Raw genomic sequence first — 25,662 nt, 5'->3', positions numbered from 1 at the left:
GTGAGTACAAATTCACGACTGTAGTTACAATGTGGTAGCATTATATACTGTGTGTTGTTTTTGTTGTTGCACCACTGTGCGTATAAATAAAATCTGCAAAATAAACACTTGTAAAATTTCGCTGACACACTTTGATTTACCCGCACATACATACATACAGCCTGGACGGCAGTGCTGATGACTGGCACATTTGCATATTTACACACACATTCTAGGCAGAGGCATATACATATTCACATACCTAAGAGTGCGCAAAGGTCATGCATGAAACCAAACATTACTTACACAGTGTTTTGAGTTAAGATTATATTTACTAGAAGGCTAATAGTGAGTGAATTAATTTGAAATTTATGAATTGGAATTAGGAAACATTGACTTTATCGCTATTTTTACATTCAGAAAATATGAATATCAATAAATTTTAAAAGTACAGTTTACTAAAAGTATGCATTTCTTACAGTTTTCTATCGAATTAATTATGAGACGCTGGGTAATGTGATTAAGGAGCGTATAAAAGTTATCTATGAGCATAAATTTGAAAAGTTGAGACAAAACTCTTGCTTAGCATTGATGTTTCTAACATTTGAACTAGCTTACAAACAATAATTGTTAAAATGGAATCTATGGATGATGCAATTTTGAAGAGAAAATATCATACAACTCATAATAGCAGAATTCATATTTTCAATAAAATCATGACGCTCTCCAAAGGCTTCAACATAAGTATATAGTATGTGCATTGAAATCGCTATACGATCAATTGAACGCTAAATTTTTGAAGCTTGAACTCTGTTTGACTTCCATATCAAAATTTAATTTGTTTTTTAAGATTGTGCTGATTATTATTTTTTCTTTTCTTTTTTCGATGTTATATTTACGCTTATAAAGCGATATTGATGAGATGGATGTGTCCAAAAGAGTTTTTAGTAAAATTTTTGTGGGGACTAGATCAGATACGATCGGACCGATTATTTCCACCGATTTTACTAGGGATGATGGATGATAACTTTTCATATCTTGGTTGTTTTTCTACCATTTATTATGATTTCAGAAGAGTCATTTATTTTCATATATTCGTAGAATATTTGCATTTCGATGTTGTCTTGCACGCCCTAAACGACTACGAACAGCTAAAGAATTTCATAAACTATGGTTTAATGGTAGAAATATGTTGCAATGAAGGCTTTTTTGAGGTCGACAGCTACATAAATACATTTTTATTGTTGTTAGTCTAAAGCTAGACTCCGCTGGAAAACGTGGTCTTATAAACTAAGCGCTTAATACTGCACTCAAATTAATTCAGCTATTTTCTAAATTAAAATTTATACTATCTTCAACAAGAAGTTGCTTCATAACGCACGGTAGTGGTTCACAGTGACAAATAAAACTAGGCTTACATACTTTTCTAGTTTAATATTTTTGTTGTTGCTTTTTATGAAAACGTATACACTACACAATTCTATTTGTACAAACATGTTTCTTTATGACTTTATAAGTATACACACACGCACACATATACAACACTATATATTCATAAAGCATTTCATTTGCATTCGCCTCCACATATACAGCAAAGTACACGCTGTTGCATCTCTCACAAAGGAAGCATAAAATTGCGTCGAGTTGAAATATAAAACGGAACGCTTAGAAAAAAGGCACAGCAATAGAATTTATGATTAATTTATAACGTACCGCTGTAAGTAGCGGAAATGCGCGTTGCCGCCGGGTGGGTCGTGGCCCAGTAAGGGTGGTTTAGACAGCTGTGGCGAGAGTGGAAGTAAAATCGCGGCTAGTGCGCCGCAAACTATGCAATGTACGGTAAAAGTAAACGAATACACGTGTATACATAACTATATAGGCATATATACAGATGTGTTTAATGGCTGTGCCCTGCTAAAGTCCTGCACGTGGTGTTCGCGTCGCAATGTGGCTACGTATACAGGCGTTTGTGTGTGTGTGTGTGTGTGAATTGTAGTGGAGCGGCACTGCAGTAGAACTAAATTAACTCATTAGAAAGTACGCAATGCGACCGCGCTGTAAGAGCGCCACAAATCAGGCGGAAGTAGCCGTCAGTCTAGCTGCAAGACTTTGCTTTAGCTGGAGTTAAGTGTGTATACAAATGGTTTATATCATGTAAATACATAAGTACTCGTACAGATATACATGTTATTATGTTTTTTTAGTCGTTTGTTAAGAAACTATATGCGTGCTCATTTGAGTGGCCTAGTAGTTGTTGGGTAAAGAAATATTGCTATAAGTCAATACCGATTCGAAGCAGAAAGTAAAAATAACGGTATAAATACAATGTTTTAGTTCGAAAAATAAACTGAAAACCACGAAATAATAATTCCGACTATTTTAGATATTATAGTTTTTGTTTAGCACTTCGTTAAAGCCACTAGGTCATACCGAACCAGTCGCTTCAATAAGTATATTTAAAATATGCTGGAATTAAATAAATATTAATTTTTTATATCGATACTGTAGATATAATTTTGAACCTATACTCACAGCTCGACGCAAGTAGCTTTCTCTATAAAAATCAAAATATGTTAATTCAACGCGGTCTCTGTACTGCGCCAGGGATGTAAATCTGGCTTGTGAGCGACAACCATGCTTGAAAGATTCAGAGCTTTGTTAACAGATGCCTACGACGTATCCTCAAGTTAAGTTGAGCCAATATCATCAATAACTAGAAATTATAGAAAAAAATGCAACTTAGAACCTAAATATGTCAAACTTTCTCAGATATGGAAAATAGATGAATAAGTCATACACTGCGAAAATATGCTACAAATGTTTACCGACAAACTCTGTGCTGAAGCTCGTAAGAGATTTTTAAAAGAAATCGACGAATATCGAAAATTTTGGAAAAAACTAAAGTTGCTAGTAATAAAAAGGAACAGATGGAAGTCATTTATGCTACCCTTTGCTGGGAAATACAGTAAGTGATGTCGATGATAATTATCCAAACCAACGCTAAAGAATCTGAACTCTACAAACTGACCGATCAAAGTCAAGATAATAATACATTATGCCATTTTACGCTATTGAAATATACCTATAAAAGACCAGTGCGGTCGTTCTTTTATTGTTTATAAAGAAATTTTACTAGTGCTCCAATTTACGAAAATAGTTAAGCTGGAACAAATGTACTTTGTTAGTATTTCTTAAGTAGTTTAAGAGCCTTTGAGCCAGCACTAGTTCTTATTACAACTTATCGCAGGGATACTCCCTTGTTAGGTTATTTCGAAGATTTCTTATATCACTCGACTTAAAAATCTACTTCTAGTTTTTTTAGGTTATGTTATGCTAACTGAATGAATTAAAAATGAGGTCTGAATTTGAAAACTTCTATATTTCCAAATTCATTTAACTCAGTTCTTTATATCTTGATCTGTTTCTAAAAAGCTCACAGCTATGGAACATCGATCTATACTCAACGCAAGTGTCACAGCATTTATTTCTGATAAAATATGCATTGAATCACTAAAAAGTCAGTATAAAACCTGTTATCTAACTTTATCTGATATTGCATAAGATGTTGTATGTAGATACTACATATATGCAAAGTTTCTCCCTTGTGTGAACTCCTTTCTTTATCTGCACTTTAATTACCAACGTGCCTTTCATTCATTCCTGTTTAAGTCAGTCAGACGGGACGATTCGTCTCGCTTTCCTCCATCCATCCTTCGCATTCGTTATTTGGCTTTAATTAGTAGCGTTGTTATCATTAATTCTTATACTACTGCGGCTGTGGCGGCGCAGCGCACAAACAACAATGACTATGGTTGAGCAGATAGTGTAAAAGCAGATCCCGGTTTACGCTGATGGTGCGCCTGAACGCATTGGCAATGCAGAGGCAACGCGTTGCCGAGGTTGAAGCACCTCTGATGCCAAAGCCACAATCATGAATTTTTCATTGGCAAAAGCAGACAGCGGCGTTGATGTCGTTAAAAGCCGGCACGAACAGAACAATAAAGAGGAAATGCTTTACGGTAAGCAATGTGAGGGGTGCATAAAGAAGTAGAGTAAAAAGAGGAGGCGGAACGCGCCAGTAAGAAAGCATTCACGACGGTTAGAGAAAAAGGCGCTGTTAAAGGGTAAGAGGGTGGTGCATGTTGCTATTTGCCTTTTTAATTGTTGCCATTCTTCCATGCAGCGTGGTGTTGTTGTTGTTTTCGTGCTACTTTTCTTTTATTGGCATTCGTTGTAATGGCGAATGCGGTTGCGGCACTGGTAACGCACACCTCAATTGCCACTTACTATTGCGTTTATATAAGTTTGTATGTATGCATGTATGTGTGTTCGTATATGTATGTATGTGCATGTGTGTGCATGTGTGTGCATGTTAATTTGCTATGTATGTACAGCATTGTGTGCTTGTAAGCGACAGCGTGCGTTTGTGCGCGTACACGTGTGTTCTGATTGCGCAGCAGGACGCGCGGTGTGGCGCAGAGAAAAAGGGAAATTGAAATTGTGGCTGCGGAAGCAATAAAAGCCGCAGTTACGAAATTTGCGCAGGTCGATTGATTTACAATAATGAGTCTCATTTGTGCCCGAACGACGCACAAAGGTTGGGCTGAGCGGCAGCGTGGTGCCCCGACCACTAGCATGCCTTGCTGTTACTCAATAATAGCACTAGCAGCAACAAAAACAACTGGCGCCCATCGTTTCACCTTGGCAGCGCGCCGACATTCCCGCGGGTAGGCAATTCGGCGCAAATTTGTAACGAACGGCAATAAGCGCGCCCTAAATGTGTGGCGTTTTTCATTACGCAACCAGAAAGAACAACAGCAACACAATGACAACAACAAGCGCTTGCTGTCTGCCAGTTTGCTAATGAGCACGGTGAACTGCCGCAGCGAGATTTGGTTATGTCTTTTCGTTGGAAAAGCAATAAATGCTGTTGCTGTTGTTGTTCGCGGCTTAATGGTTGGAGGATGTGGATATTTAAAAATTCAGGTTAACTTAAAGTTAATGTTATTGCTGCCGTTCGGCGAAAAGTTGCTGGCGCACGGAATGCGCTTCATGCTTTTATATCTCAGCTACGATTTTGTGTATGTATGTGTGTAAGTGCGAGTGCCTCTTTATGTAATTATGCTTTCAAGTGCTCAAAGCGGCCTACGCTGGCATGCGGCTTGGGCGGTTGGTAGCACCGTGCCATCATTAAGAGATGAAAGAGCTTATTATTTACGTTGATTGTTAAAGATAAAGATGGTATACTTTTCAGTTAAGGCAATTAACTTTGCAATGCCGGAATGTAATGTGATTAGAATAAATGCTTAAGAATTTTTTGCTTTCAATTAAATTAAGGAAGTTTTGAACTTAAATTGCGAAGAGATTTTATAGCGCATAAAATAATTATATGGAAAAGAAGTTGAAGATGTTTACCTTATAATTTTAATGGATAAATATTTTCAATTCAATTCTCTGCACTTAAGTGACCAGCAAAGTTTAAAGTGAAATAACAAAAAAAAAAATACAACAATTTTCGCCTTAATCTAGGAGGCGGTTATTTTGGCTACTATCAATATTTCTTTGTAGCCTACTGTCCTCCACAATAACAAAAAATTTAAGTGCTTAAAAATACTAAATTGAAATAAATTGCGTGACAGGCCAAAGTTCGGAGAGCTGAGTATGATAGAAATTGGACATAATGCAATCAAATTAGCTGGTTATGTTATATAAAGAGCACTTAACTGAAGCCATTCAAATTTTAATAAACATACAAACTCAAATCTCATTTTAAACAATATTTTTTAATTTCCAAATTTTTTTTTTTAATTTATCAAAAAATATTTTCAAGCGGCAATAATTTATACTCGTAATATTTTACTGTACTTGAAGTGTTTTCCAGTATAAATAGTTTGATATCTGAATAAGTCCTTCATAGAAATTGGTATCAAAATATGGACAGCTGAAAATGTAGCTACAATCTCATAGCCCCATAACAGATTTTATACTGAATTCAACCAATAATTAAGCTTTAAAAAAATTAAGCTTAAATTTAGATTATTTCTAGATTTCCGACAGATTTTATGATAACACCGTGTTTGGCACCCAGCGAAGTATTTGCTCAAAGCTGCTTGGTAGTCACTTAGTTAGTACTAGTTAGTTTTTACCGGGTATACATCATCCTTTGTTCTTTTTCCATTACAACCTTGTGTAAATAATACTGTTCTATAATTGTTTTTGCATATTTAACGCTTGTTAATGACAGATTTACCATACTGTAATGTCAAACATAGCAAATCAGTACACCCAAATGCTCTTGAAAATATATATTTTTTTAGTTTTTACCGCTTGGGCATTAAGCTTTCTCATGGTGCGTCCATAGGTTTATGAAAAAGTTATGTCAGTGCGTATGAGTAACCTTTTGGAAAATAATTAAACTTCGAGTAAAGTATTTAGTATTGGAGCTAGTGAATGTTTACATGTCGATTCCATTTCTTCTTAAATACATGTATATCAAGTCAAATCGATTTTGATTTCACAACCATGCAAAGTTTAACAAAATCATAAAAATAAAATAGTTAAAAAATAAAAAAAGGATGGATCCAAACTATAAAATGAATAAAATTCAATTTTTTCGAGCTTTCAACTACGATTTATCAAAAAATTTTTCCTGGCTTGTATTAATAGCGCATTTTTTATTTTGTTGTACAGGGCGTATGAGCAACACATATTCGATTGGGAGTCATTGGAAGCGGTATTCAATTATATGCTTCCTGAATATTTAATATTAAAATTATATTAACATGTAGTGAGGTGTTCCATCATCTAAAAATCTGACATTAGTACACTAGTTTTGTTTACTTTGCTCCGTTCTCTTGTAATATACAAATATTCATAAAAACATTTAATCATCTTAACCTTATTTTTTAAACATAACGCACCATTTTAAAATAGTTAGCACTCAACATACTATTTTTTTAATGTTCTACATTTTAAATATTTCCATTTTGTGAACTTTTTAAATTTTTATCGTTTTAAATAACACGCAATTAACTTAAAATAGTGCTCCGCATTTCCCATTTATTGTTGTGCAAAGCAAGTGAAAAGTCCTTCCTTCCTTCCTTGCCAACTTGATTGGTTACTGCATTGTTGCAAATAAAGTTGCACTTACAATACATCCACACATACTATACATTACGCGCATTGGCAAGTGAAAAACCAGTACCAGAACTTCTTCGGCTATTTGTATGTATGTACATACATATGTATATTCCAACAATATGAAGTTATAAATTCATTTAACTAAACACACACTAAGTTACAATTTGATATACAAGCGTAGCTAGGTTGGCTTGCAACAACATGCGGCAAGAGGTATAGTCAAACATTTACATGTATTTATAAGTGTGTAAGTATGTGTGTGGCATATTAATAAGCGATTGCTATCGCAAGGTGCATGGAAGTATGCTGCATGTATATATTCCTGCCACGTTTGATTGTTGCTTCCACAACTCACACACATACACAGCCAACGCTTAGTTGTGCATAAGGATACCGTATGCAAAAATTGCGTGAATTCATTTCAGTGAATTCAGAATTTTGCTGCATAAAGCATTTCGCTATACCTTTCTTTATGCATACGTAGCTTTGTGTGAGTTTGAGTATACGCGTGCAACATGCGTGAAACTACAATTTATTGTTTCGCTTATTTCTTCGTCTATTTCGCCATTCAATTACAACTCCAACAGTTTCTGCAACTGCGAAGGGAATGCACACAGTTTACGTCCTTTTATGCAAGAAGTTGCGCTTTGAAATGTCTGCGTAGGCAGGTGTGTGTGCGTGTACTTGGGAACGTGCGTACATTTGCATGTAATTAGTACCTGTGTGCACGCGTACAGCTATGCAAATGGGTACAGCAAAGAAAGTTGGCGATATGCAAAAGTCACAAGATTACAATAGCGCACAAGCACCCTGTAGGAAATAATAATTATTTTATGACCCTAAAGTGTATTTTAGGCCAAAAATAGTTAGATATTTTTTTGAAAGTCCTAGACTGTCCAAACCGCTTAAAGGAAGGTGATGAAACCTTGACTTCTATTTATATATAGACCCACACATGTATGGTATATAGTCGATGATTCCGCTTCCGCTAAGTATATGACACACTCAGTAGCACTAAAAAATAAAAATAGCGTTAATATCTGCATATTTTTGGGAGTACAAAGTTGGTTACATTCAGTGACCACAACATTTTAACCAACTGGATATTAAAATAATTATTATAAGATGGAAGAATAATGTGGATATCATATTTTTTATTTTCTGGTGATTCTTTATCACACTCAATTATAGTGCACTTACAATATAGTTGTTCTAATCGGCACTCTCAAAAACTAACGAAACGACTACAGTTAAGATTTAAGCAGAAATTTTTTAACAGGTACAATATAGATATACTCCTAAAGGCGCATCTTTCTAGCCTCACAAAAAAAAGTAATTGTGTCGCTTGCCAAAATAATTAGCACTATTCGTTTTGGATAACTGCTGGCGCAAAAAGATAGTCCTTCAAAGGATATACAAGTATATCTTTCTTCTATAAATTTTCTTTAAGCTGTTCGCTAACATCCCCATGCGCTTTTCATACACGCTCATATAACCATAAACTATAGCGAGCACATGCAGACATTCAGGCATTAAATTGTAACGGCTACGTAGTGGTGTTAGCAAGTGGCACGAGGGGCGTAGTTTTGGATTTGTGCGCGTTTATTAACTTTGCCGCAGCGCCGGCAACAGGAAGTGGGTACGACGCTCGTAGTTAAGCAAAGGCACACACCTACATATGCACATACATATACAATATATAACATGGTACATTAAGTAGTAGTGTTTGCAGATTGCCATGCACGCGCCACCGCACACATACATATGTACACGCAAACATACATACGTACTTATATAATTATGTGTAGGTATGTGTGCTTGCCCATTTTTATAGCAGACGCACGTGCACAAATTAACGTTTCCGGTAATTTTGGATGTAAATGAAAATAAAGCGCCACACACACTCACACCCACACAAATATATGTACTTATGTTCAGAGGAATGCCTGGTAGTATATGCATTTAATATCAGCGACATTAGTAGTTTCTGGCTGCTGGCAGGTGACACAGGCACTAAATGAATACTGTTGCTATTCAATATTTTAAATACTTGGTGTGCGGAGGTAACGGTTTATTATGGAAGTAGTTAATACGAAATAGTGTTCATATGCTGAAGCGAGTAGGAGTTTGCCTGCTGTATGGTAAATACAAGAGAACGGTGTTTACATACATTCATAAAGCTCTTTTATCTCAAACTTAACTGATGTTTTCAATTACAATCATGTGACAATCAATGACATTAGATATATTTCCATTGAAACCATGTAAAGAGTTATACATATACAATGAAAAAAGTACCCAAAAATTGTAAATAAAACGCAAAATTTTTAATTATTCATCAGTATTTATTTTTTCCCCTTCAAAATAATCCCCACAAAGTATCATAGCACTTTTTGGGATGGCCTTCAGCTCCTACAGTGAATTCTGTTTTATCTTTTCGATCGACTGGAAATGGGTTCCACGGAGCTGTAATTTCAATTTGGAAGCAAAAATCACACGGAGCCAAATCTGGTGGATACTGTGGTTGATCGTTTTTGCCTTTAAATTCGATCACATTGCTTTTCTTTTTGAAAAAAAAATCAGTTTTATTGAGACGAGTCGAGCAAGTGAGCATTTCAGGCACAAAATATCCACCAAAATCATTCCAACGGACTCGCGAGAGCTGACGAGTTCTTTTTCTATCTCTCTAACACCTCCCTAATGATTTTCTAGCACCATATGCTTCACTTTTTAATATTTTTTTTGGTTGAAAAGGTCGAAGGACGTCCAGAACGAGGAATGTCTTCAACGATCTCTCTACCGTCCCTAAAGGCTTTGTACCACACTTAGGCTTGTTTTTAATAAATCTAAATCACCAGAAGCCTTTGTTCACATTCGCAATGATTCCGCATACGAAATTTGCTTATAAATAAGAAATTTAGCAAGATTTGAGACATGAAGAGACCTTCATCTTCAAATGCAAAGTGCAAAATGGATGTAGTAACTACTCATAACCATGTATATATTTGTCAGATTGATAAACCACCCAAAAGGACCAAGCCTACAGCTGCGGCATCCGTTTGGTCTCTGATAGATATTTGTGTTTAGAAAAGTTAATAAAATATAAGAAATCGTTAAACTTCCTCAAACTCAGTTTTAGTTTAACAAGTACCCTGACTTAATTGTCAACATATTTCGAATATTTTGTCTTTTAAGGCTACTTATTTTATTTAAAATAATAATTAATTTTACCAAGCTTTTATACATGTGTATTATGTATATATGCTAATTTGAGCGTTCTGCCATCTACGCACGAAAGTCAAGTAGCAATCCACTCGGTTACCAACGAGTTGTGGATAAAGGCTCAGCAATCGTTATATATTATGATTTCATTTACACTAAATGGAAAATATAATTGATTAGCGCGCTGTTGTCTTTGAGCTTTGAAGTTGACCTTTGAAGTTCAATTGATTTTTTATAAAGTCATAGTCGTTGTTGGCTCTCTGCCTATATATTTAGTAAAATTAATACTACTTAAGTTATAATTTATTAGTTGTTACTGTTAAAAAGTTGCATTATTATAATAAGTTACGTAATTTCATCTTCAATATTCTGACAACTACGCCGTTAAGTATGCGCCCTAAACTGACCTTCATATTTTACTCAAGAAAGTAGCGCATATTTGTTATTTAAATTTTAATATGCGTTATAAAATGAATGCGCTGTCTGCCAATAAAGTAAATACGCATAAAGTTGCATTTTTATTATGCAAAGTTAAGTAATGAGATGGAAAGTGGCTGCAATGGTCACTCAGATGGCTCTCTTTTTCGTACTCATTGCGTATAATTTCTTCAGAACAGTAGCCAGATGCCGACGCTTTAGAAAAGAAATCAACTTTATGCCGCACTTAACCCGTTTTCTTCGCAATGTTTTGCTTCAGCTTTTATACGACTTTATTATGTCTGCACCGTCATTGCATTGTAATTTTTTTTCTCTTTTTCGTGACCCTATTTCAAGCGTTGCGACAAATGCTTTAGCATTAACATTTACGTTTCCGAAATAATTCGCGACAGAAATTGAGATGGAAATATGAAAAGGTATAAAAATTTAAACAACAACTCTCTCTCTCGGCTGTAGTGGGTGCAACAAATAGGGCAAACAAAAATCATCGGTTACCATTTTAAGGCGATTTGTATTCGTTTAATAAAATTGCACAACTTTCTCTCGAGCGTCAGTGAATGTAGACATTTCATTTTGATACAAATACATATACAAACACAGAATTTATACATATATATAAAAATTACTAGACACGCTTACATGTTGAGGCACATAGCATTAGAACGACTCGTGTCACTGTACTATGCGTTCCACAGCTGCTGGATTTACTCGCATTCACTTCGTTCGCGTTGCCATTTATGGTACATTGTCTTCTCGCTTTTTTCTCTTTTCTCAGCCATTTGTCGTTCCCAATTTACAGTTGAAGATTGTTTTATGCAAATTACTTTACATTTGTATAAAATGTATGCCGAAAGTTTTCATCCCTCCATTATGTCTACGCTTTGCGTGAGGGGATGTAAATGACATGAGTTTTCTGTTATACTTTTTTTTGTGCTGCACAATTTTACATTTATTTATTTATTACGATTATTATATTCGTACAGATATATACTGAGATTGTTTGCCAAATAAAATCCATAACTAATGCAAATTTTCGATTATTTTTTATTACAGAACAATTTCATATTTTCGTCGGCGATTTGAGCTCAGAAATCGAAACTCAACAATTACGTGAAGCTTTTACACCATTCGGTGAAATTTCGTAAGTATATAAATATATTTATTTTATTTTCAAAGATTTATATATCTCATTTTATTAGATACTATTTATTAAATATTGAGAGTTTCCACGCCTTTGTGCTAACGATACTGTCGTTACTGTCCTCTTTATAGAGCAGATTATTCTCAAATTTTCTTAGAGCATTTATGCTCTCGTATGACTCTACGTTTACTTGAGTGTGCTATTCTCTAAATCCAATGTTAGCCTGTGGTTTTCGTTGCTGCTGTAGTATCAATAAACCCTCATTTTTAAAGAATACTATTCACTTCTCATTACTTAGCTTAATAAAATTTTTATCCATGCCAACATCGTCATGCGAAATGAATATCGTGGTCGCGAGACCTTATATCTAGTTAAAGATTGTGGCGTAGGCATATATGAAGACCTATAGGTTGCTCGGAAAATTATGTATTAAATGCAATGACAACAAAATTAGTTTTGATGGTCTAAAAGAGAACTTCTTCGGGATATCAAAATGTATGCCAAATAACTTCTATCTCTCACTAAAACAACCAATTTTGAATTTGGAATAAAGATTTTTTCTATCTATCCTTGCATAATACTGGAATACAATTATCAATGATGAGTTGAATTTTCTGAAGCGAACACGAGACACAAAAGGAGATTCTCTGAAAAAAATTGTATCGACTTGGTTTTTAATAAATATATTTTGGATGATGAATGAATACGATCTAAGTATATGTTATATTAGGTTAAGCAGATAGCGTCTAGTAAGATTCCTAACCTTGTATCATGGACGTATATGGCTCAATAATCTGTTAAAAGCTCCACAACTAGGGACTTATTGAGGGCTAAAGAGATCACTTAATCTCTTGCGATCGATTTTGGGCCAAAAGGATTTTGCGAAAGCTCATGTACCGAGCTTGAGCGAAGCCCTGCTATCTAGTAGTAGAACAAAATAGAACACGGGAGCGCCGATCCGCTCTCATTCCATAGATAGCGGTTTTAGGGCGCCTTTTCCTGCATCAGCTTTACAGTTTCCTGCGATTCCACTGTGGCTTGGCTCCCATACCAGTGTTATCACAAAGACACTCGAGCTACTGATAGCGAGCTTAAGCACTCCTAAACCAACCCTGAACGCACTCTTAATGAATTCAAGGCTAGTAACGCCGCTCTGCTCTCTGAGTGGACGGTAACTTCTCGATATAAGCATACCGCTATGAATTTTATTTTTTACAGCAAATACTTTTACCTAAATTTATCTATATATACATACGTAGATTAATATAAATCATCATCCATTCCTAGGTCTAAATTTATTTATAAAAAGTGTTTTAAAAGTGGAATTGGCAATAACTATCACAGATCTTTTTGTCCAGACTTCTGTTACCGCAGTTTTGTTATAGCACGATTTCCGGTTAACTTGTTACGCATCGATCCAAGCAGGTTTAGAACGTAGTCAGATGAAACCGGAGCCAATTTCTATAACTGATTATAGTGGGGAATCAACGATCTTCGGTCTTCAATGTTGCCTACAATTTTTGGAGTATTCTACTAGGCAATCGATTTACTCAACCATCTGTCGAAAAGGTTTAAGAAATTTCGAAACATGCAATCCCATACTTACTTACCAAAGCTAAATGTGTATAACTCCCTCGCTAACCTCAAGCCCTCACATATTCACAAATGTAGCCGAAAAATTCGGATAATCCCCATAACTTAAATATTAAGTTAAACATATGGCATTTACCGCTTCCAGTAAGAGGATTTCTACCAACATGCACAGATAAACATATCAGGCATAAATATTTATATACACTAGTAAATCTGACTACTACGATTGCCAACCCGGCAAACGTTTGACTTGCCTTTATTTGTCGAATATTTAACGCGGATTTGCCTGTCAACAGCAGACTGGCAGCGAGCTTCCTCAGCAACAACAACTACTATGTAGATGACAAAAGCAAATAAAGTGGTTAACATCGGCGTCACCTTGCCTTGCTTTCCGAGAAGAATAGTTAGTAGTGCTGCTGTCAGCCGGTACTGAGTAAGTACGACACGTCGCCAAACGCAAGCTTAGCACGAAAATCCATATGACTAGCGGCAGCTAAAACGGTTCGCCTAAAAATCCTCAACTACTTGTGATTACTTCGGTACTTAACTGTTCATACTTACATTGTTGTTGGCTTGGCGGCCTAACAGGAAGACGCGAAAGTGACGCCGCGTGAAGTGTTTGCCGAAAGGCTGGAGACAGCTGGTTGACATTTGCAGCGATTCCGCAACAAGAGTATGAATGTAAATGATATGTGTGTAGAATTTGGTCTACGAGAAATGGATTGTGTGGGAAAGTAAATAAGAGATTAAGTGAAAAGTAACATATTTTTTCATAACTGAGCGTTTGTGAAAAGAACTGGATATACGGAAAGAAGGAAGCTAAGAAGAAATATTCTTCAGCATTTAAATGGTTTTTACTAAACTTTAAAATTTAATTTTGGCTGGAGAAAACTAGCGTTTTTAAATAAAAATAGAAAATTGAATTTAACTGTATTTTTCTAGTTCAAGATTGTGTTGCATTACGGATAGTATAAGCTTTTTCTTAAGCAGTAGTTTTTGAGAATAAAGAAAATGCTTCGACTGTGTAACAAATTTAAATGAGGATGTTACTCTTTCTACTCCGAAACTCTACAGTGTGAAATGATTTCAAAAACTATAACAATCAAGTCATGAACACGGCTTTTCGCTAAAAAAGAGATAGTCAGAATGTTACGTCAACAGAATACTTGTTTGCAGCTGCGTGGAGTTCATCGTCATTCACATCATGAAACAGCCACAGAAATGTGAACTAATTCTTTGAATTCAATTTCTTTCTTACTACAATTTTCATCCACTTCTTCGTGTAGGTCGTTTCCATTTCTTTTTTTTATTTTTGCTGATGGTAAAATCGTTTCGACATGCTCTAAATTCTCTGCAACTATTTTAAATTCATTATACGTATAAAATGGGCAGAAATTGCAAGTCCACCATCATCAAAATACACTCAAATTTGCTCATATACAAGTATGTCGGAATTCCTTCAACGCCTCGACCAGTTTCTGCCGTAGTGTTAAGTGTTTTTAATTTCTCTCAAAGCGTTTATCAATGCGGGCTGCTTTTTCGAAATTGGCTTAGAAAGACAATGAAATTAATTGGGTATTTTGGATTTCAGAATTTCCCAACGGTATCTGCTGCTACTGATTATACTGAAACATTTTTGAACGGCACAAAAAAAAGTTATTGCACCAGGACAGCATTGAGCCGAGTCATCGCCAACCAAATTCACAGTCCACCACACTGCAAAGGAACAGCTTACCATGTTTATTTATGGGTTGTTAGGGATTTTGCGCTCCTTCATATTTACCGCTCATATCCCTATCATTATAGTAGCCCTGTCCACGGCAATATTTCAATATTTTCCAAATTAAAACGACATAGCTCTTCATGGGGTTTTCCTGAGAATCTGCAAAGGCAAAAAAATGTTTCCTTTTCGTTAACATATTATTTTTCTAACAAACAACTGGAAAGCGGGAATAAATTCACAATTTGTCACCGAAAAGCGTATCGGATTGCAATGAAAAAGTTGCAAAAAGTAACGAAATTAGAATTAATAATTGTGAAAACTGAGACAAGCAATAAAAAATAAAACAAATTAGAAATGAAAAGTTAAATAAATTAGCAGAAATAAATAAAAGCCGCAAAGTTGGAAGCGAAACTGATATGTAAATGGTGAAATTTATTTTTGCTGAGTTTCTATTTGTCTTGTTCCTCCAGCACCTCATTTTACATCTCTCCAGCGCTTAAATTATTTTAATGTACTTTGACAACTTTATTTAATGAGGATTTTCGTCATACTTTTTTATAAAATCCTTTTTAGAATTGTACATATGTATATACATACATATATATTACATACGGTAGCATATGTCACCGCTTTCAACTTTGGTGTCACATCGAGTCTCAGAAAGATATGCGAATAGATTAATATGTGTACCAGTGTGGTTTTGTGTGACTTGTTTTCCCCTACGTATGTGAGTGCCTCCGAAAGCCACAAAGTATGACGCGAAATGAATTTAACTCGCACCTTGGGCGCTAAAAATCAGTTCATACTCCCCTTCTGTCAATTTCTACATAAATACTGTGGTATATAAATTAACTTTTGTTGAATTTTGCATAACTGTTCAGTAAAATTTAAAACAATATGAAGCAATGGCGGAAAGGCGTGGATATTATAGGTGATAAATCAACAAAGTCATGGTGTAATAGAATTACAAAAACCAAAAAATCCGTTAATTTCAGTTACGTTGATGACCATTTGTTAGTTCGTTAGACTTTGATTGGTTAGTTTGTGTGGCAGTTATATGCTATATTGGTCCGACTTGAATAATTTTTTTGAAGATAGTATCCTTGAATGCAATATGCTAAGCTATCGGTAAAATAAAAGGGTTTCCATACATGGACTTGAATTTGACGTTTTCGACAACTAAGTACTTTTTAAAGAAGAAAAGGACTAATTGCTAATTAGACTGCCTCCTATGAAGTCTATCTTTATTTAACCAAACCTAACCTGCGATTGTATTAAGCAAATGTCTCACCTGATATCTTCAAATCTATAATATTATAATCAAATTCTTCCCGCGATGTTCAGATTGCAGACTTCTAAAATTATTATACTCACTAAATCGACCTTACTATAGTCAAGGATATAAAAAAACTAATTTTGTTTTGATTTAAGTCTGCTAAGGACAATACAAAATGTTACGGTACAATTGCCAATTTAAGACATTTCAAATAACGAACATACTAATTCCATGCCACGCGACATAACTGGCTCATCCTAGTATGTAAATTCTGATATAATAATTTATACATATACAACATAAGAATTACTTTTAGTGTTTCCACTTATATAGTATAAGAAATTCTTACACTCGTGGCCACGCAAACCTTACCACTAAAAATTTTAAAGTATTGTGCAGATTTGACTACACTTTATAACGGAACTTTTTGCGGTATAGAAATTTTTTACTTAGAAATAAGTTCGTGACAAGTTGTTTATCAAAAATATTAAAAATTAAAAACAAAACACATTCAGCTATAGATAAATCAATTGAAAGGTAGTGAGCTTTACAATATGAAATGAAAGAAACTGGCAAGTGATGTAAACATGATATTTTTTATTTTTTAAATTTAATTTCATTTTCATATTTCCCGAAGTTTAGTCGGTGTATCACTTTAAAAACAATAAGCACAGAAAAACTAATTTGTGTTTTACTCATTAAACGTAATAAATTAAAACCTGTTATTATAATTATTTAATATAATTTAGTTTACTTATGCTTACTAAAAACATAAAAAAAGATAAAATTGAAGAAAATCCCGAACGAACGAAAAAGTCCGAAAAAAAATTAAGAATGTATAGTGGTAAGGTGTGCGTGGCCATGAGTGTATAACAGAATATATAATATAAATATTTATTGAAGCATAGCTTTCTCTTAAGCAATGCCTTCAATGTCGTATGACTAATTTATTTTAATTAAATTGCCAACCATTTACAAACCCTTTATTTACCTCCACACTCTGCTTGAGAGTAGCATATAAAAACACCATTAATAAGAATATACAACCACAAATTTTATTCACACATATTAACACACATTTTAAATGCCATTTTTTTCTTTCAGTGATTGCCGCGTCGTACGCGATCCACAAACATTGAAATCCAAGGGTTATGGATTTGTGTCATTTGTCAAAAAATCGGTGAGTCGGCTTTTTCATTTCATTACTGCTTGAAACTTATTGTTGACTTCAATTCATTAGATTTTAATTTAACCCGAAAACTTTTGACAACTCTTTCATCTTAATTAAAAAGCATGGCACACCAATATCACCGCCTCACACTCGTCATCCGTTGTAATACATATCTATATTCCTACATAGTACATGCACAATAAGCCACTTCTAATAATAACCATTTTTGCATCTTTCTTTCATTATGCTGGCTGTGCTGCTCAACAGGAAGCCGAAAGCGCCATTACGGCAATGAATGGACAATGGCTGGGCTCGCGTTCGATTCGAACGAATTGGGCTACACGAAAACCGCCGGCGAGTAAAGGTGAGTGTGCATCGATGAGAATTTTTTTATTGTTTGGTCAGCATTATTCGTAAATAATGACTGGCTTAATTTGGACATGAACTCCTTGGTTTTTTGTTGTCTCGTCTGAGCTTGTCAGCTTTTGTTTGTCAAAATAGGTGACCCAAAGCGTCATTATGCTCAACTGACTTCAATTTTTAGTAAGACACACATTGTTGTATTTTAACTTCAATAGAATTTAAAGCAAATGCCGCGAACTTTCCGATTTTAAGCATTCTTAGTGTTTATATACATATATTTTTGAGTTAACGGTAAAAACCTTAAATTACCTGTCTTTGTTTTCTTAAAATTTTAAATTTGCTTCATTGGGAGACAGAATTATTCTCAGAAAAAAAGTCAGATCTTATAATGGCCATAATTTTACTCTCTGTTAAGCTTCTGTGTAGTATAAACATTAATCTAGAAAATAAATGAAAATAGGGTCTGACGAAAGTGATTTATTAATCTGAACTTTTATATTCTTCATTAGCTTTAAAAATTATTCATTTTTTAATTTTGATATGCTGGAAAATGAAAGAGGTTACCTTATATCCGAGATCACGTGATATTAAAGATGGTTTGAACACTACCTGAGATATTTTAAAATAAAGAATGAAGTCTGATAATCTGCTTTAGGAATACATTCTATTTTCAAACGATCATTTCTATAATCCTCTAAAAGAAATGATATTCGAACACAAATCTCATGTTTACCAAATACTGATGGGAAACGGCACTTATTTTGGTCAGAAATTGGTCAAAGTTCTTATTACTTGTACGTTCCAACTTCCCGCGAACTTGTCTTCCTAAAATGTTATCTGTCGTACAGACAGGTTGTGGAAGTTTTTTCGAATGCAACGTTCCTCACTAACGACAAAAGGTATTAACTCCATAATAGAAGAAAACTATCAAGACACTCATTAGAAAAGTAAAGGAAGCGCAAAGTGTTACTTAAAGCATCTCTCTGTCGATTGTTTAACATTTAGTTAGAAGTAGTCTACTACTCCTTTATTATAATAATTGATAATTAATTCATAAATTTCTCATACTGTGAATTTGTGAAACACCTCTGTCGCTCTCTCCCTCTTCTTTTTTACTAGTATAAAGAGATCAATTGTTACTAAAAGTGAGGTCAACCACCGAATAAAATCCGATACTATCTTTTTTTTGGCTAAAATCGCTTAAGCTATTACATTGAGAGTAAGAAACAAGAAAAAGAGGTCGACATAAATCTGAAATACTATACACTTAAGAAGAAATCATTGAGCTTAAGCCGCACACGTGCTTTCATTTGTGTTCATATTTACCCACAAACTTTTATAAAAATACATATAAATTATTTATGTAAACACATGCACTCATATGCGTACACGCTTAACTACGTGTCTTAAGTGCGTAGACACCTGATTTGCTGATATTCCACACAGTGTGTGCCTACACTTTACCAGCACCATCTCTCAGAACTGCCGCTCGTTTCTTCTAAATTGAGCTCATATTTATTGCGTGTGTTCTGTGCTTAACTGCTCATTATGCTTTAACTTATTATATTTTTTTTTCATTGGAGAATCTTCATATTTGCAATTTCATATGTAAATAACTCACAAGAAACTGTTATTTCAACGCGTCGCGAGGCGATTATTGTCAATTTGTCATTGTTTTGCGTGTCGCTTGTGTTCGAAGAAAGTTTCTTTTCCAACTACATTCTTGAATATTTTTCACTGCTTGTTAGGGTTTTAGTTGGTACTAGTTGGTATTTTGATGCCTCTGTAATTTTTATAAATAAATAAGAATATAGAATACAATACTTATATAGAAATGTATTAACTTAAGTTTATTGATAAAATGGAATTTAAGATTAAATAGCTACTATCGGTCGACACAAGAATATTATCAATCAATGCCATTTGTAGTAGAGTAGATATACATATGACAAACGAATTGGTTTGATTAGAAGTAATTTAATCAGAAGCCTAGAAACCAGATTAAATTTTAATTTAAATTTTAAGGCTTAGGCACTTTAGTTCGCTAGAAACCAACATCAAATTGGATATCACTAATCTGACCTTTATGAGTACGCTATTGGTAATGGCGAAGTCGTGGTTTTCATGAAAATCTTTCATTTTTTATTAAGTAATGTAATTACTTTTTTTAAGAATTTATTCACTTATATTTTAAGAATGCACTCTAAGAATTTTAAGGGAAAATAATTAATATTTTTATAAAAACGTCCTCCGCTGTTGCAGTGAATCCGGTCTTCTCGGAAGATGAAATCTAACAAATAATGTACACAAGAAAGTATTGTCTGTGCAATGATCGACGATTGAATGGAAAAGAAATTTTATCTCTGCGTGGTCTGTAAATATTAAATTTTTTACCAGATCTTGTAAGCAATTCTATGGAGAACCACATTTAGAGTAAGAAGAAAAAATTGTATAGTGATCGGAAAATTTTTCTTTGAGTAATCATTCAAGAAAATTCGAAACCTACTTGAGATATCGATTTACAATTTTAGTGTGTTGCTTTAAAACTTATAGAAATATAAGAAGCAATCGTTTTTAAAAATATATTAAATATACAATAATATTTCTTCGTTTATGTTATATATTATGACTCATTTGCAATTTTGAATTCTAAATAAAAGTGCAACCTATACGAGATATGCTCACAAATCATCCCATTATTATAAGTATAATACTATCACCAAAAAATAGTAATCTTTAAACTTTGAATTCTTAAAATTCTATATTGTCTCTCTCATAGTATTCCCTCTTGACCTCAATACACTTGTGTCAAAGTTTTCTCCTATCCTCGAAAGAGTTATTCACGTTTAGTGTGATCAATTGACTCAAAACGGTTGCTCTCGAGCATTTGTTTGAGATTGCTGAACATCTAGCAGTCACACAGAGATATTTCAGGCGAATATTGTGATTGCAGCATGATATTGGTTGAATGTTTGGCGAAAAACTTAGGAAAAATAAGTCCAGTATGCGACGGTACATTATCGTGATGCAAAAACAAAAAGTTGTCGGTCCATAATGCTGGGCTCCCTTTATGAAAAGCTTCGCCCAAACAACGCATAAGACTCAAATAGCACATTGTCGGAAGGAGTTCGAAGTGCATCAGTAGCTGAAAATCGAGGGAAACTGTTAACATAACCTTGATTTCCGACTTGCTTTGACGTGGCTTCAGCTTCGGCTCACCTTTGCTACGATCATCTGTTTCTGGGTGGCAAACAAAGTAGCAAGACTCAACGACAGTAAAAAAAACGTTCCATGACAATCTGGTTTCACAGCCGTTTAGCCAAAATATTCATTCAAAATGGTTTTCACTGATCTTTCCGATATCCTAACGATGCCAGTAAGGTCTTTGACTTTTCATCTTTTCTCAATTCTCATTTATTTTAATGTGATATTTTGCTCAGATGTTTCTGACAGTCATACCAACTAAAAAAAAAAATATTTCAATGAAATATACAAAATTTTTGAACTGTCCTTTTTTGGAAATATTTTGTATTTTTTTTTTTTGTGATAATTTATTTCTACTGTTCCTCAGTACCTGATAAATTTATTCGACTTGAGAACATAAGATATTCAAAGAAATCAGACAAAATTCTATAGGGAAATATATATTTCTTCTACTTTTTTATTTAGAAGTTTTCAACAAATACAGAAACTTTAATATACGCCTACATCAATAGTTTACAGTCATTTGTGACTGTTATGTTAGAGGCAATTTCTTGCCAATTTTTGGTTGCTAAAACCAAAGATGATGGCAAGAATTTCATAAGACGTAAACATTTGCGTGCTGCAGTCAAGAAGTGTGTGATAAAACCACAACGTAATAGAAAAATTTTTAACTCAAATTCGTAATCAAGACACCTCAAATAACCCACAGACCCTTTTCACACATGAGTCGCAAATTTTTCCTTCAGATTAGATGAGTTGTGTAATTTGCAAAGCGTTTCTTATAATCAGTCTAACTCACCTAAAATCAAAGATGGTTTCAATCATTTATTGATCTATGAACATATCAGAATGGGAGATAGTGAATTTATATATCTTCGAAAGTAAATCCGAAAACTAACAATATCACATCCTTAAAATACATATATAGAAATCACACCATTCTGACGGAATGCAGCAAAGCACATATCAGCATGTTATTTTAATGGTAAATAAATACAGTTATTTAAATGCATTGAAAAAATAGATGAGAGCAAATAAACTCAAAAAAATTTCTCACTTTACGTATATAATTTAAATAAAAATGCCAACTCACTTGCCATAAAAGAAAACTGAGCCACATCGTTACTGTCAGCATATTTGTCAAGCACTGCCAGCAATTACCTTTTACGGCTTTTCGTTTGTCTGCTCAACATTTAAATTTTATAAACCTTTACTCATTTTATTGGCCACACGCTGTACTTTATGCAATATTAGATGTTGACGTTTAAGCGCTGACAAATGTGCCAGTCTGACTTGATAGTTTTCATTGTGCCTGTCATGTTTTTATGTTTACTTTATTTTTAGTTTTTTTTAAATTTATTTGACTTTTTTATTTTTATTTTTATTTTATTTCTTTAGTTTATTTTTTGCTTGCTCCACTTCTTCTTATTTATTATATTTTCATCCTTGGCACTTTGCTTACCTCTTTGAGGTATTTTATGTTAACGCTTTGGTGCCGCCAACGGCTACAGGTTTCAGACGACAATTGTGGCAGCTTGATTTTATGACACCTACAGCTAAGTTGGAGGCGAAATGTGCTGAATAAATAACAGCAATAAATGGAAATGGAAATATATAAGTAGATAAAAGAAAAAATACCGTTAGTCGCACTTTATGATCACTTTTGTGTGTAAACGTTGCACTTAAATGCAAACTACTGTTAAATTTCGATAGCGACACTCAGACACAGGCATATAGAACTAACTGTACTACATACTTTTCTACATTTTCCACTATAGTGATAGGGCATCTGAATTTATTAGCTGAGACACTTGAAGTCGCGCTTGCTGTATTTTACTTTTATTACTTCTTCTTCTTTATTTGAACTTTCTTGATTTTTCTACAAAGTTTTACGACTTTGCTGCTGCTGTGCTCCTTACTTTGTTATTGCTTTCAAGTCGCTTAATAAACTTTTTTTATGTATACATTTCATTTGAGCACTCTTGTTCTTTGTTGTTGTGTTGTACTTGTTGTCTTAAAATTTAGTGCCCCCCCTTCACTGACGCAAAGTCACCGAATGTCAAGCGCAGTCGTAAATTCACGCCAATATCTTTCAGTGAAATCAAAAATAACAACAAAAACAACATTGAAACTATATAAAGCTCAACGCTTTCAACGCTTTATTACGCTTCACAAATTGCCGGCACCGAGATCACCTGCGTCACGCACAACTGCACATCTGTCAGGCATACAAAATGCACACAAAAGCGCGCACTCATGCAGTCTAACTGGCGTGTAAACGCCTAAGAAATTCCAACGGCCAACAAAAGCACTTCCAACACCCTTCAACGGCCACCCGCCAGCTGACATCCGCTCAATTGACTACCTCACCTGCTTTTGTAATAACTTAATTAACCTGCAGAATATTTCAATGACAAATTTGCTCCGACAACTATTTGACTTGTGACTTCGTTGGACGCCAGCGTCGACGGCGGCTGACGCACCTGAAATCAGCTGCGCGTCCTGTTTGTTTGTGCTCCCCTCTGCTTAGTAGCGCGCTTAGTTGGTGGTAGTGCTGTTTGCTCGCCGGCGCACGAAACGCTGGCGCAGCCATTCAGCGTAATAAATCAAACTTTTCATAAGGTTGCGCACAATTAGGTTCACAATTTTTGAGTGTACGGCATAATTTTAGGCGCAACAACAAGCTCTAACGGTGTGCTGGTAGTTTGTTGTGGGAAAACAAAAGCCAAAAATACCACCGTTTTCGGTCGTTGGTCATGGTAACTTCATTACGAAAGTACGCCTAGTTAAACGACACTCAAAGTACTTCCCAACTTTGAACATACACAACGTCACGCATGTGTGTGTGTATGCGTCAGCCTATTTTTTTGCGTGTTTACAACACTGTTCTTATATCGAGTTCAAGTTGCGCGTGCGAAAAGTTTTCCGTTTTGTTTTGATTTCGGTTGTTGTTTTTATTGTTAAATGGCTTTGTAATAGCTTTTAGTAGCTGAGGTATACATTTAGGCGCACTAAATATCTAATCAATGTCATACTAACACAGTTTTTAAATTGAATCTGCTGTGTGCTGAGAATTGGAACGCATCCTTTGTTAAGTTTTATAAACTTCTTCGGATGTATTCAATTATTCCGTGCGCATCGATAGTTCAGCAAAAGTCTACGAAATTTTCTGTAGATCTATCATAAGAGGACACCTTCAACGAACTTTTTCCTCTGGTTTTTTTTCTTCACACCTTAACAGGCACGTGTAAGGGGATGTAAATAGTTGAAAACTGAATAATAATTTGGAGAAAGTAACCTGAGTAAGTACGTAATGGCTGTTTCTTGTGTCTTGGTGTATTGACTACTCGTTCAAAATTGTATTCTAAAGAATTTCAATAGAATTCATATTAAATGACCACACCCTGAAGTTCTGGGTTACAGTAAACTGTTCCTTCCATAGAATTTAGATGAATGTTTCCCTATCATAATTTAATTAGCTTAGATTAGTTCAAAAAAGATATAGACAAGGGTTTTGATAACACTTTTGGTTCTTTCCAATGGCTATCTAATGGCTTTTGAGGGGTCGTTGCTAAAACTCTTTAACCAAATTACGGTAAAAATGTAGTACTTGTCAAAGGCAGCCTTTAACTCCCGCTTTTTCCTAACATTTTATATTTCAAATAATTTAAAATCAATCAGGATGAAGAACTGATGAGTCCCTAATCGCAGATTTTTCCTTACAGAAAGGGGTATTTTAGATAAAACCCTATTAAAAACGTTGCTAAATAATATATAATATACAATTAAATTGTTAAGTCAATTTTTTATATCCTTTTGTGATGGCAATTTAGGTAAAAGCGTTTTGGGTCGACCAGAACAATTAGTCATCATAAGGGGCAAGATCTGAACAAGAGAATCAAAACTTCTCTGACGAGTTAATGTCTGTAGCGTTCCAGTTTTAAAAGTTATGTTACTGATCTCACAAAATGCAGAGATTATCTTGATATCATGAATATTCGACAATGCCCTTGATTTGGCTGGTTGATGATAGAGTAAGCATGGAGCATATCAATATATATAAAAATTAATGCCACTTTTTGTTATAATTTTATAACTTAAGATCGGTCTCACCTATCCAAACCAAATATTTAGTCTTTGTTTCGACTATTTAGTAGATGGCTTTTGTTAAGTTTGCACAAGATCAGTCGAACGGCACGAAATAAAATAAATCTTAAATTTACTGCTAGTTAAAAAAAAATAACTCTTGCCAACATACTATATGTTACTTTGGGTTAGGTAGGCAACTGAGAAGCAGATTTCTTTCTGGAAGAACAATAAATAATTGCTGTAAGTCTGTCATCATTGCCGTCCTACTATATAGCGCAGAAACATAACTAATGACGAACCGAGATAAGAAAGCACTTGGAGCA

General features: G+C 34.5%; 1 protein-coding gene across 7 annotated transcripts in view; it reads left to right on the top strand.

The window, feature by feature from the left end:
- The window catches only part of LOC120782759 (nucleolysin TIA-1), a 112,954-nt gene that overhangs the window by 65,018 nt on the left and 22,274 nt on the right, over positions 1-25,662 (top strand). For all 7 annotated transcript variants that reach the window (XM_040115219.1, XM_040115218.1, XM_040115215.1 and 4 more), the window contains exons 3-5: positions 11,833-11,920; positions 17,617-17,692; positions 17,951-18,047. In XM_040115219.1, coding sequence (XP_039971153.1) covers positions 11,833-11,920; positions 17,617-17,692; positions 17,951-18,047 — 261 coding nt within the window. The remainder of the gene's footprint in view (positions 1-11,832; positions 11,921-17,616; positions 17,693-17,950; positions 18,048-25,662) is intronic.

Source organism: Bactrocera tryoni, chromosome 1 (genome assembly GCF_016617805.1).
Source record: "Bactrocera tryoni isolate S06 chromosome 1, CSIRO_BtryS06_freeze2, whole genome shotgun sequence".
Lineage (NCBI taxonomy): Eukaryota > Metazoa > Arthropoda > Insecta > Diptera > Tephritidae > Bactrocera > Bactrocera tryoni.
This window is presented reverse-complemented; position numbering and strand designations above follow the sequence as displayed.